This window comes from Alosa sapidissima, chromosome 3, assembly GCF_018492685.1.
Source record: "Alosa sapidissima isolate fAloSap1 chromosome 3, fAloSap1.pri, whole genome shotgun sequence".
Lineage (NCBI taxonomy): Eukaryota > Metazoa > Chordata > Actinopteri > Clupeiformes > Clupeidae > Alosa > Alosa sapidissima.
Window position 1 is genome coordinate 21,306,588 of NC_055959.1, and position 13,428 is coordinate 21,320,015.

A 13,428-nucleotide genomic window follows, 5' to 3' on the forward strand; every position below is an offset into this window, starting at 1 on the left:
CACTGTTTTTTGTTTTATTGCAGAGATAATATATTGCCATACACATTTGCAGCACAGAGAGAGAGTGGCCATATAGACAATATGTATATGCCATATAGACAATGATACTGTGCTCATCATCTAAATGGCAATCAACAATTTTAAAACCATATTGCAACACAGGCTATTTTTTGTAGAATATTTGTCAATGTTTCAGAAATCTGTAATAACTAAAAATTTACCTCATTGTTAATGTTTAGGCAAACATTGCGTCTCACAATCAAAAGCTGAAAACAATACATGTACATCAACATTTCCTCTAAAACTAATCTCAGGGGGCATATAGGCTACAAATGACTCATAATACATGAATGATTCTTAATACAAATATTATAAATTACAGAGAACAGCAATATAATCAACATGTTTTGTAAGGGTCCAGCTTCTGTAAGATCTACACGGTCAATAAAAAATCCTAAAGTGAGATTCTAGCGCTTTGTTGCGCAAGGTGAATTATGCCACTTACTTAGCCACGGAATGTTCCATGATGATACAAAAAGACTTGTAGTTATTTGCACAAAAATGATAGTGGTCACTTTGCAGACAAATTTATGACAAAGCAAAAATGCTTCATCCATTCCAAAGTTTATCTGTCTTCAGCTGACACTGCAGCTGTAGGAATGTGGCTACAGACAAGTTTGTACACACAAACATTTACTTAATCACAGCACAAACTGATATAAGAGATACAGTAAAATAGCCCAGTGCACAAAGAACTGATAACAAAAATAGTTACCATGTGAAATGAGTGATTGGCTGTTCATCAACATTATCACTAGATATCCATAGAAAGCAACTTATAAGGGGGAGGGCAGGACTTTGGTAGATTACTGATATGATTTTGTTTGTTGTTGTCAGTGTGTCATCATGACAATCACATTGAAGGAAACCATACAAATAAATGATTTTGCTTGACAAAGCAAAAAGCAAAGCAAAAGAGGAGACAGCAAAGGATTCCTGTACATTTTAGGTTCTTCAGGGTAAACAAAAGATTATATTTCAGTACAACTATAGAAACACTCTCCCTCCCTTATGTACAGTCAGTCCCAAGACACACACACACACACACACACACACACACACACACAAGTTTGTTTGCATAACACAGGAACATGGCCATACATTCCATGTCAGTGCTCCCCTGTTGGTCAGTAGCATGAGAAAAGTTCCCCAGAAGTATATGATGGGTGGGAAGGAATGTGAAGCTGACCCTATACACCAACACTGAACATGGTTGTCCTGTATTCCCATGGTAGGAGCGATGGGGGATCAAAGACATCTACCTGATAAGTCTGTCGAGACTTTGGTGTCATTTTGCCTCAGGGGCCCCCACACAAAACATGCCTGAGTTGGTGTCAGCGGGGCAGGTGGTCTATACCCACCCCAGCTCAGCATAGACGCCAGTCACGCTGGTGTAGAGGATGCCCATGAGTTTGGACCAGGCGCCCTGGACTTCAGTAGGATGGAACGTGTCCGGGAAGGCTTCCACAAGCACTTCCAGAATCACTCCTCCAAGGATCTGGGGCAACATGAACGACAGATATCAGAGAGATTATAGCCAGGCAATGACAGGTTGAGGTTGTTTAGTCTGATGCAATGCAAATATAAATCCTGTTACAAAATTACAAAAAGTAAATTACCTTGAAGTACCCAGGATCCACTTTATGGCGGAGTGCATGTGCCTTGGCCACCCGCTTCAGCACCGAGGCCACCTTGTCAGCATCATGGATGCTCTCCACCAGGGTGTTGATGGCATTGATGACCATCACGGCGTGCTTCCTAAACTGGGTGCTCTGGGCCATCTCCTCAGGGTCCTCCATGTGCTTGAAGTCCTTAAAGTATTGTTTGGATGAAGGGAACTTCACAAACAGCCTGCAGCGGGGTGAGAAAGCAGATTTAGTTTGAGTTTGTAGCTTTGTTTATTAACTGAGCCAGTCCTTGTATACAAGCACACTTTCAATTTGGATGAAAACTTAATTTGAAGTACATCCGGGAACCAAGCATTCCTGGAAATACTGCATTCTTTTCCATACCCTGACAATTAATTTATTTTCAGATTTAAGAGTATAATGTCCTGTGGTTCATAATGACGCTTAACTGAAATAATAGGCAGTTTAAACACTGATGCACATAAGACATTTCTCTTTCCTCTCATGCAAGTTAGTTTGGATGCTATTGGCATTCAACAAATTATACTTCAGCGTCAATGATAGAGAAAGATTCTGTGAGGACAAGCACCTGGAGTGCTGCTCTATCTACCTTCAGGGAGCTACACCACTTGTATGAAAGGGCTGTTGTCCTATGGCCCCATTGATATCATAAACAAACACATCTGAGAGGGGTGAGCCATAAATATTTGCCTTTGTAATATTTAACTACCACGCCATGGAGACATGCCAAAGAAAGCCAAGCTCATATTGCCATGTCCACATGCCCCCTAACATTCCTTGCATCGATAGGGAGAGAGAACATGACTCATTCACAGCGTACCTGTGGGGAGCTGCTACGAAACAACATTGTATTTGGGCTGCTGCTGTGTCCAAATTCTTTCTAACTTCCTGTTTATCTGTTAAAGGATGGTCATTTGCCAAATGACAACAATCTCATAACATAAAACTCATCTCTGGCAAGATATTCTGTTTACAGTCCCCCCCCCCCCCCCCTATAAAACCATTTGGATAGCAGCTGAATAAATAATGATTAGCCACTTCCTCTCTTATATTGTTGTGTATGTTAGGCCCTGTACATACCTGGTCAGAATGACCAGACTATAGCGACTCCCCACCACTAAAGATCAGTGGGTCTGTCATGAGGTCTTACAGTAAGGATGACCTGAAAGGCCCTTTTGAGCTGCAGCATGTGATTCACAGATGAGCAGAGTGAAGTGTGCTAATGAGTATGGGATTGGTGAAGTCACCTTCCGCACAATTACTTATCTGATTGGGGAAAACAAACACAGGCTCAGCGTTTTGGAGCGCTTGTCTCTAAACTGTGTGTGAGAGGAAGAGAGAGAGAGAGGGGAAGAGAGAGAGAGAGAGAGAGAGAGAGAGAGAGAAATAGTGTCAATAGAGTCAATAGTGTTAGACAAGCGAGAAGTGTTGAAGGAGAAATAGAGAAGGTTGGAGTGAAAGAGCAAGAAGCTATTCACCAACATGATTCATTAGGCTCTGTTTTAGTGGGTAGGAAGTTGTTCCTCCATACTAAAGTGTGGTCAACAGTGGCTCAGTAGTCTTGTTATCTGACTGTGGAAACTTGGAAAATACTTACACCTCAACCCGTGCATGTGTGTGTACACATTTTGGCAAGGGCACTCATATAATTAATAACGCATGTAACAGGAAAAGTCGATGCAGACTTAAAGGCAAGAGGATGTTGCCTCTCTGCTGCCCAAAGGTTCAGCCAAGACTCTCTACACCTCCTCTTGCCCTCAAAATTATCTCACTGGCAACATGAGAGAAACATCATGGTTTATGGAAAAGAAAAACACGTCAGTTTTACACCTCCCCAAACTCAGTTTTCTCTGGCAAGTACACCTGGGTGGAGGAACACAAGAAACTAATAGACTGAAGGGTGGAGGAATTCAAGAGCATGTTTGACCGCCAACATCCAGTAATGCGACACCAGTACTTGGACATGCTTGGTGACCCATAGGCTTGGAATCAAAGCTTGGAATGCTGAAGTGTTTACCACAGATGCCGCATACAAATTGCTTCATTAGTCCAAGGCATTGTTTTTTCTCATCTACTCAGTGAATTGACCAGCTTCACTGAGTAGATCAGACTTCCTCCTCAAATCCTCTGGTGTATGGACTTTCACTGTTTGAGAGAGAATGCAGCTTTATAGTATCACCTCTAGTGAAAAGATGCCGTTAACCTTTAATGAAACATTTTGACATAGTATTTGAGTGAATGGGAGGTAATGCTTTTCCATGCAAGCACATCCATGCTCTGTGCTCCCCCATGGGTGCTCCTAGTAAGCTACGGTGCAATTTGCTGCTTTGGAAGTTCTCTGTAATTAGATCACATCACAAACCAAGCGTTTAAACTTGAGTAGAACAGGGAGATTAACTTGGCAAACCCCTGCTGTGTCACTCTGGCTGAAGCCGCCCTATGAAATGTGTGAAGAATTTCCCATGGTCCTGCTGAACACCTCTCCTTCCTTCCTTTCTCGTGTACCCACTGAAATACTACAGGAAGGATCATTACAACAAGGCAGAATAAAATACTCTATCTGGCTGGAAGGCTGGGATATTCGGACATTGTACAATTTCCTTTATCGAAAGTTATATATATATATATATATATATATATATATATATATATATATATATCTTGCTTGACAGATTTAAGTCAGGACCTCTCTGAAGTAACGAATGGCAGTTTATTGTCATGTATGGATGAGCACAAAACCATCATCTTTGGGGGAACGGCTTAGTTCAGGAGTCGTTAAACTTCCAGCTGGGAGAGATGTCAGCCACTCTCCGAGGGAGGGAAGACCTTCACTGCCAAAGCTGTCAGCCAAGAACAAGGGGAGAATTGGACGGGATGGCATGACCCTTCCCCGGCTCCCTCCAGCTCCTAAATGCCAGAGTTCCAAGACCGACTGTGAAAACTCATACTTTATTTTAGGAACGGATATGTTTTTAGGCAATTCGAAAATACAATGCTGCCAATATATCTGAAATCTATTGATTTCGAAGATGTTTAGAACTGATTTTTGAACATTTGATGTTTTTGAACATTTAATGACCCCCCCTAACTGTGCTGTGAGAGTCAATAAGAATCTTCTGAGAACTAAGAGTCAAAGTCTGGACTCATGAAGACCCTGTTCATTTTATATACAACAGCCTTGTCTTTATCACTACAATTTATATCATATGCTTTCATAACTGTTTTATTTTGATGTACAGTAATTTCCTGTGTATTAGCCGCATTGTGTATAAACTGCAGGACAGTGTTTTATACAAGTTTAAAAAACAAACAAACATATTAATACCATATTAACTGCTTCTGTGTATTAACCTCATAGCTGAAGAAATTTTGCAAAATCGATGCATGAGCCGCAGCTAATAGTTGGGAAATTACGGTATATAAACAAAACAGTTATAACATGCATTGCCTGTAATTTCTGAATTTCTCACATGTTAACCTGTGTGTCACATTTCCTTTCATACATACCTACGCAGAAGGCCTTCCAGGCAGAAACACTCATTAAAAACACTGTGCTGGTATAAACTGATAAATGCAGCTGCCTTTCATTCTTTCCCTTCTGCTACTGAAGACATTTGACCTCTGGTCTCTGAACCCTGCACGCCACCCTAGCCAGAGGCATGCAGAGCACTCAGACTGGCCAACTAGAAACATATTGTCTCCAGCCTCAGGCCAATTCTAATTATCTCAAACCATCTCATATGTGAGATATAGAGCACATAGAAGACAATGCATGTCTTAATGTACGCCTGATGTCCCGCTGTACAATAGTTTGTTTAGAAGAATAGTGAAACATTTCAGATAGAGTAACTGAAAGCGTTCTTTCATTCTCATGTGTATAGTTGTCCAGTATACACTTTATGACAGACATGAACAGTTCAGTAGAAGCTTATCTCTGTACAGTATACTGAAAGGGAAGTACAGGTCTGCACAAGCATCAGCTAAAAGGAGTTTCCTCATGTGCCCTAGGCTGTTAGACCTCAACATGAGATATGCAACATATTGTTGCTAGTTAATAACCCAAAACAAAACCAAGATGTTCATCACAATGTTGTCAAGTCAAGTGAGAGATGATTTTGGAAAAGGTGTGGAAAGCATAATAGAGATGCTATTAATAATAAACAACAGACGCACCTGGTTAGGACAGCGACCCCTGCAGCCTCGCTGTTCTGGAAGACCACAGCCCAGGTGTCCTGGATCACATCCTTGTCCTGGTCAGAGAGTGGGGCAACCTCCTTCTGCTGCCCCTGTACCTCTCCATTCATCTGGACCCTCTCCATCTGAGGACTCCCAGCAGTGAGGCAAGGCCACAAGACGGCGGTGAAAGTGAGAGGAGGGGGAAAAAAAAACACACAAAGCTCTCCAAGTGGCCCCTTGCCTCCCAGCAGCACTGTTTCCTTTCTCTCTCTCTCTCTTCTCAGGCTATACTGGCTATACTGCTCATAGATGGTGTCCAGTGGCTGGATTCCCCTCACTCTGTGTTTTCCCCCTGCACTGAGACCTCAGAAGCGTTCAGCCCGTGTGTCTGCAGAGACTTGACTGAGAAGGAGGGAGGGACGGAGGGAGAGAGAGCGAGATAAATAGAGAGGAGAGTGTGGAGTACCCACCCACTTCCCTCCTTCTCTTTTCTCTCCCCCTCTCTTTATCATACACATGCTTGCATGCATACACACCCTCTCACCCCCACTCATGCAGCCACACCCCTTCTTTCACACACACACACACACACACAATTGGCCCTTATTTAACCCCATTCTTGCTTGATTTCCTCTTTTCTCAGAAAGATCCTATCTTATTGGCGAAACAAGCCATAAGCCTCCCATACTGACACATTCTTGACAGAACTCACAAGCATCAGCAATTTCTTTTTCCCCCTAACTGACACAAAAAGGGAACTTGGGGTATTTAAACAAGAATTTGAAAACACAGATGATTTGCAGGCTTGAATGTTTAACCTACTTCCAAGGTTTTACACAATGATGATTATCTAATGACAGACTTGTTATAAAATAGTAATTTATAGTCTGCAGACCACACAAGTGGATGCAGGTATAATTGCTCTATAAGCAATACACTATGTTAGATTAATGACAGACTTTATAATAAAGTCTGCAGAATGCAACATCTTGTGAATTCCCAGTTTGTTTCATACGGACACAACTGAGGATGTCCTATTGCTTTGCCACGTGTTGCAACTCACAAACACATAAACCCTTGATCCCCTTCCTCTTTTCCCATTCTGTCTTACTGCACTCATTTTCCCACAACAAAGCCTGTAACATGCAACATGTCTGTCAATGATTAAAATGTGTTGTAAGGAACTGGAGACTCAGCAACAACTGCAGAACACGAAACCATATTCAGCTATGTTAATGTGAATCTTTAGGTACATCATGTGTTTTTTTTTTTTTAATTGCTCAAATACATAATGAAAAACTCTCCCTGCTTGTTCTTCACGCTTGTGCTGAAAGCATAAAGTTGTAATCTACTTACTGTTTCAGGTGTTTTGCAAAATGGTGAATCCACTGGATTACACCAAATAATATAGGACTTTCATCCGCTCTCAACCTGTAGATGGTATACATAGTTGAATATTTTATTTAATAAAATGTGTCATGAGTATATACATATAGGTAAATATGTGCTGAAAATAATGGGGCCTATGTACATGACAATTCTGAAAGTGATATTAGCATGAGCTAACTTTCAATCAACTATTCCAATACAGAATAGGAGTATTGTACTTAGTATTGCATTGCCATTGTATTAGCACTGCCATTGCAGACTCACTTAAAAAACAGTTTGATAAAAGAAAAAAAAACTTGGTTTCAATTCCCTGATTTCCAATATTTAATATCAGCTCTTGCATTCTTCTTTTTCAAGCTGTCAGCTTGTTAAATAAAGACTAAAAGACTTGATTACTTATTTCATGCTTTTCTTTAATAACAAAGTCCTTCCATTGCAGGGTATAGCTGTTGGCAGGCTAAAACGGAGTCCAAAAGCAAAAATGCATTTTCTGACAGGCGTATAATTGAATACCGGTTTAACAGCCAGTTTGAGCTTGCAGCTCTGAATGAAATACTCAAATACTTCATGACAACTGGGCAGCAGTGTTGTGCCAAATTAGCTTTGGTATGACAGTACCACTTTAGTTCTGTCTTTTGAAGCAACAGCTAAAAGTGATTTTATTTCCAGTATTGTCATGAAAAGAAAAGCAAGTAGGCCTAAAACGATGCAGATTAATTCAAATGTGCATAGGTTGTATGCCATAGCCAGTGTTTAGAGTCTTGTTAACACAAATTATTTTTTACAATTGCTACAAAATGGAAAAAAAAAAATCAGAAAGTTTCTGAAAAGTCATTACATGTATAATATTAATTAAATGTTGTACAAGGTTATTCACAGATCCAGGGAAGTATATTGTTGCAGACTCCTGAAATCCTGCAGGTTAGCACCTCTGTTCACACACAACTTCAAATAAGTGAATGTTTACTGCCACCTGTAGTTGGGTGTGAGATCACTTTGGAGTCCAGTAATGTCAGCAAATACTGACCAATAATGCTAAGATCTGGTGCTGGAAAATGCTCAATGGACCAAAGTATTAGACCTGTCAGTAAACTGTACAGAGAAGCCTAATGGAAAAGAAGACATGTTTTAATTGGCGACACCGCATACCTGTTAGTGTGATTGACAAGGAGTAGAATGTTATATGCCTGGAGCTGAAATTGTGTTGTGATCTTTGTGACATGTTTTAAAAGTCAACATGATTATCCAAATACGAGATGACCGGCTCTGGTGGCTGAGGCTAAAGCAGCTTGTTTGGTAATTAGGTCCAGAATCTTCAGTCAGGCAACTACAGACTCACGTGACATCCCCATCATGCAGTATATTCCCTATCTACTGAGGGGTAAAGGTTAATAGTATTATGTTCTATTTTTTAATATTCTATTTTTTCTGAAGTTATTAAAGTATGCGAGTGCCAGAACATCGAACATTTACTGAAGTATTATTGTAGGGTTATATATTTTTTAATTATTATTGATGATCCTGTCAAAAGCTTTATATGCAATACCATGTATATGTCCATTTTACAAACATATATGATGTGGACACATCACATAGTACAAAAGTGCTTCATATTGTGAAGTACCACTCAGACCTAGAGTGCTGTTTTACAGTGTGAGGGCCAGTTGGATCTCAGCTCTGTGTTAATGTAGTAGTATAGCCATGCCACAAATGGAAATACTGTGATACCAACAGCAGTGGACAATCTGATTATTCCAATTCCATCCCTACATATAAAGAGAGAAAAAAATAGAGGTTATTAAAACAAATTGCTAAAATGGCTGCCTTTTGTGGTGTTCTTCTTGCCAAAGACAGAATCAACACATTTGGCAGCCCTTGAAAATTATACTTCAGAAATACTAATTTGAGAGAAGTTGCATTAATTAAGTTAAAGACATCTTTGTGTATCAAAGAAACCCTTACCTTCCTGAATGTCTACATAGGAGAAGCCAAGTAACCGTTAACATGAGACCAGAAAATTCTCTAAGAGGGTACAAAGGAAAACATAAATATCTTTCAACTATACTTAACAATGTCAATTGTTTCAATAATACATTGATTATCAAAATATAAATTTAACTAATGACAACAATTACCTTCCCTCCTCTTGTTGGAAAATATCTGTGATGCCTTCTTTGAAAAGTATCCATCCCAACATGGCACAAAAAGTAGTACCAATAAGGACATAGAGATCAGATACTCGTCGCCAAATTAAATTCTCTGCAAAGTAATATTACTTATTCTTAATCCATTTGAGAACAGTTTGAACCAGAATCAAAACCATCCTAAACAGTTGGGCCTACACCCTAAAACAGGGGTTACCAAAGTGGGGGTCGCGACGGCGAGGGGTTGCGAAATGATTTCCATAAATCAAATAAATTTGGAAAAAATAAAATTCAGAAAAATGTATGACTGGATAAGATCACCATTCACTGTAACCACCGCAAGTCATCTGTCAGCCGGCATGGAGGAGCTGTCATGTGACCGCACTTTAAAGACAGATTTTAAAGCATCACCAAAGAGTTTTTTTATACCTTAAAATAATGTTTCCAAAATCGTTTCAGTGGTTCATCAACTCCTAACAGGGTGAATGGCAATTCTGCATTCGCTTCGCGGCCCTCTATCGGCTATAACCGCACTATGTAAGTTTGCCAGATCGGGTAGCGGATAGTTCGATGGAATGAGACATAAGAAACTACAAATTTGACTTGCATCTGATGTCGCAATACATCGTACTTTTATAAGTCATGCAAAATATTCTACCTTGTCTGTGGACATCGTTATTTGCAAAGCCTGTGCTGGATAAACAAATAGCATGCGTGCGACAGAGGGAAAATTCTTTGGTGTTGCTTTAATTCCAAGACGCTTGCTGAGTTCTGGATTTCAGTCGAGAGGGAATATCCACAGCTATCCAAGGCCGCGATGGACGTACTGACGCCGTTTGGCTCCACATGCCTGTGCGAAAAGACTTTCTCTGCACTGACTATATTAAAAACAAATAGGCCTACAGATCGCGTCTAAATGTGGAGGATGATCTCCGTGTGGCCGTCTCCACAATTAAACCAAGAATGGACTTGCTGTGTTCCATCCATCTCATGAGATGAGATTAACGATGAAACATATTGCCAAAATGTAAATTTGCGAAGCAACAATATATGTTTACAACAGTTTGTGGATATTACCCTGACTGAGATATTCTTCTGTTAAAGCAACACCAAAGAGTTTTTGTACATTAAAATATGTTTCCAAAATCAGGATGAACGGCACTGCATTCTCTTCGCGACCCTCTATCGGCTATAACCGCACTAACTTTGCCAGATCGGGTAGCGGATCTGTATGTAGTTCGATGGAATGAGACATAAGAAACTACAAATTTGACTTGCTTCTGATGTCGCAATACATAATACTTTCATAAAATCATGCAACGTACTCTACCTTGTCTGTAGACATTATTTCCAAATCCAGTGCTGGATAAACAAATAGCGTGCGTGCGACAGGAAAAGTGCTTTGGTGTTGCTTTAAAATGGAAATTAAAGTAATGTTTCAAAGTTGCACTCATATTACATGGATATTATTTTTTGACTAAGGTATTCTGCTTTTATCATATAGTAAAGTTCTATATGTAAAATCATAACAGGCTGCTCTGTTCTTTTTTTATGTTGTCGTTAAGCCCGTGTTTGGAAAAGCCTAGTGCGTATGGCCGGTGCGGACATTTTATTGTATTTTTTGAGTAACATCCAGGGATAGTGGGGGTCGCCATTCTCTGGCACGGTTAAAGTTTGGGAACCCCTGCCCTAAAAGACGACGCTGTTGTACTATGCAATTATACCACTAGATGGTAGTATATCCTTAAGGCTACTAGGAAACCCATGGCTGTTGTTGACTGGTATTCAGAGGACTTTGGTTCAGTAGGCTGGCTAGCTATCATCAGTGCACCTTTCACTGTCATTTTACATGCATGAGGGGATGATTTCTCTGAATTAATTCAAGTATTTACTAACCTGTTATGTGTGGATGCCAGCTAACGATTGGGGTCAAACATGCTGGAATGGCATAGCCGACCTAAACCACACGGACGCCAGTCGGTCAGGTTATTTAAGTGTTGTTTTTTTTTTTTTCGAAATTGATTGATGATAAGAATTAATAAATGTTTACAACGTAAACAATGCCTACCATCCACAGTCCTGCATCTGGGTCGTTAATCTGTCGGGACATTAAAAGGTGAGATAGTTACAGAGTACAGACACCCTATTCGATCATTTTAAAAGAAGTAAAGCACAGCCATAGTGAAGGCTATATATGTTACGTGAGACCTAAATAAAAGTTGAATGATGAATTAGTATTCACGATTAACGCGTGAATCCTTCTGTTTGGGGGATTCGAAGTAGGCTACTTGCCTGCACATAAGTCGCTAGACCAAAAAACAGCGACATAAATAAGTTGCAGATCCTCCAGACATTCTGAAGCAAGAACGGTCGGTGCTTCATCGCGTTTAGGTAGACGGGCTCTGATACAAAGTTTGACAAAAAAGTTCACTTTCCCCACGGTCATGGAAAACCCGGATCTGTTCAAAAACTTTCCCAGGAACATGGGAGTTGAAGTTTCTGAAGTCAGGTGATGTGGCTGTAGAACTACCCGCACAGAACTGGAATTCTAGAAAATGTATTAATTTCTTAGTTGTCACGCTTTGCACTCTTTTTGGAGTCTAGAGATTAAATCATAATATACTCAATATAAAATGTGAGGTCACGGCAGCATTCAGACATTAGTAGCCTACATATTAAAGGTCAAAAAATATGTCAACGTGTGGCAGCTCTTGACTGTCCTCCATAAACAAGTCACGCGCGGGTGTTCCCGTCCCACACTGAAGATACACTTCTGGATAACTGAAATGACTGAGCTTCGTGGGTGTGCAGTGCTGAGTGTTGAAGCTAGGTGTCCTGTGTCTGCTATGGAATGGACTGAAACTGGATTACAGTCCATGCTATTACTGTCTTAGCTAGGAAGCTTGCTAACCAAACCATCTGACCCCGTTTAGCGGCAAGATACGGTTACATTTATAGCTTTAGTAGTAACAACAGTGGGACTTAGGTTCGGTGGAGCTCTCTTGCTGTGTCTTGTCTCCTGTCTTGAGCGTAGGAGGTGAAGTTACTTTCGGGATCTGCATTGCAGCCTAGTGCTGCTGCTGGAATTCATACACAATGGCGACTCCCAGCCCCAGCAACTCAACATCTTCCAGCCACAACAACAGCAATAACGCAGGATCTACAGCAACAATACATCACCACCAAGCCCAGTCTCAACACATAACGACTATGAGCAGCATGCAGGGTAAGATGAAGGGAAACAAAGAGGCTATGATCATGTTATGAATAACAACGCGCGAAGTTGTTGAACTCTGCTTCTGCTAACGTTAACGTTACACCAATATGTATGTTAGCTTGCTACTAGCTGAGCAGAAATTACGTTGATAGTGTCATAAGAAACCTCACGAAGTAGCATCTGTAACCAGCTACCCTTACATTTAGATAGATTCTTCATGTGTTTTAGCTATGTTACTTACTATTACCTTAATGGTTATGTAGCTAGGATTAACGTTAATATTAACGTTACTGTTTATTATCATTTATTATTATTATTATTATTCTTTAACGTTAGCCTAGGTACGTTATGACAGCCGACGATGGTAACGTTAGGGTGTTAACGTTACGGTGAATTGCTGTCTCGTTTGTTTATCTATGCTATCCAGCAATGTCACAGTTTACCCAATGGACTGGGATCTTGGTAACATAAGATAGGCAAAACTACCTACAGTAATATACTTAAGTTAGCTAGCTTCGGCCAGTCATCTCTAGCAAACCATATTTGGTTGACCAGTTTACCTTGCCGCTAACGTCAGCTAGTAGATACTGATTCACCCAACACTGTTCATTAACGTTACGGCATTCCAATCAGTTGATTTAGGTTTTAGGCTACAGTGACGTTAACGTTATCTGCTTGATTATGAAGAGTGGCAATTGCAAATTAGCAAAATAATTCATCAACGACATTCAGGCATTATTAACGTCAATGATGGGTATTATTCTACCATTCAGAGGATAAACTACATTTGCTA

The 13,428-nt window shown here is 40.3% G+C and overlaps 3 protein-coding genes across 14 annotated transcripts in view; 1 reads left to right on the plus strand and 2 right to left on the minus strand.

Annotated features, from left to right (window-relative positions):
* LOC121704731 (cytoglobin-1-like) overlaps nt 1-13,428 on the minus strand; it is a 24,626-nt gene continuing 11,198 nt past the window's right edge. The window contains exons 2-5 of one of the 2 annotated variants that reach the window (XM_042085156.1): nt 7,242-7,316; nt 5,883-6,287; nt 1,680-1,911; nt 1-1,558 (exon numbers count right to left, since the gene is read on the minus strand). In XM_042085156.1, the coding sequence (XP_041941090.1) occupies nt 1,412-1,558; nt 1,680-1,911; nt 5,883-6,028 (525 nt within the window). In that variant the 5' untranslated portion in view covers nt 6,029-6,287; nt 7,242-7,316 and the 3' untranslated portion in view covers nt 1-1,411. Of the gene's footprint in view, nt 1,559-1,679; nt 1,912-5,882; nt 6,359-7,241; nt 7,317-13,428 lie in introns of those variants that run through there. The other variant, XM_042085155.1, reaches the window with a different exon arrangement.
* Nucleotides 7,671-13,212, minus strand: tmem220 (transmembrane protein 220). Of its 3 annotated transcripts, XM_042085158.1 has the most exons (7): nt 13,196-13,212; nt 11,711-11,820; nt 11,487-11,516; nt 11,315-11,375; nt 9,410-9,533; nt 9,237-9,296; nt 7,671-9,040 (listed from the first exon to the last, which is right to left on the minus strand). In XM_042085158.1, exons 2-7 carry the CDS (start codon nt 11,798-11,800, stop codon nt 8,908-8,910), a joined length of 498 nt encoding a protein of 165 aa, XP_041941092.1. In that variant the 5' UTR covers nt 11,801-11,820; nt 13,196-13,212; the 3' UTR covers nt 7,671-8,907. The 3 variants fall into 3 exon arrangements, with proteins under 3 accessions (XP_041941092.1, XP_041941093.1, XP_041941091.1); XM_042085159.1 differs by lacking the exon at nt 13,196-13,212 and having other exon boundaries at nt 9,410-9,443; nt 11,711-12,110; XM_042085157.1 differs by lacking the exon at nt 13,196-13,212 and having other exon boundaries at nt 11,711-12,110.
* map2k4a (mitogen-activated protein kinase kinase 4a) overlaps nt 12,234-13,428 on the plus strand; it is a 15,960-nt gene continuing 14,765 nt past the window's right edge. For 4 of the 9 annotated variants that reach the window (XM_042085144.1, XM_042085146.1, XM_042085150.1 and 1 more), the window contains exon 1: nt 12,235-12,644. In XM_042085144.1, coding sequence (XP_041941078.1) covers nt 12,515-12,644 — 130 coding nt within the window. In that variant the 5' untranslated portion in view covers nt 12,235-12,514. Of the gene's footprint in view, nt 12,645-13,428 lie in introns of all 9 variants that reach the window. The other 5 variants (XM_042085145.1, XM_042085148.1, XM_042085152.1 and 2 more) reach the window with 3 other exon arrangements.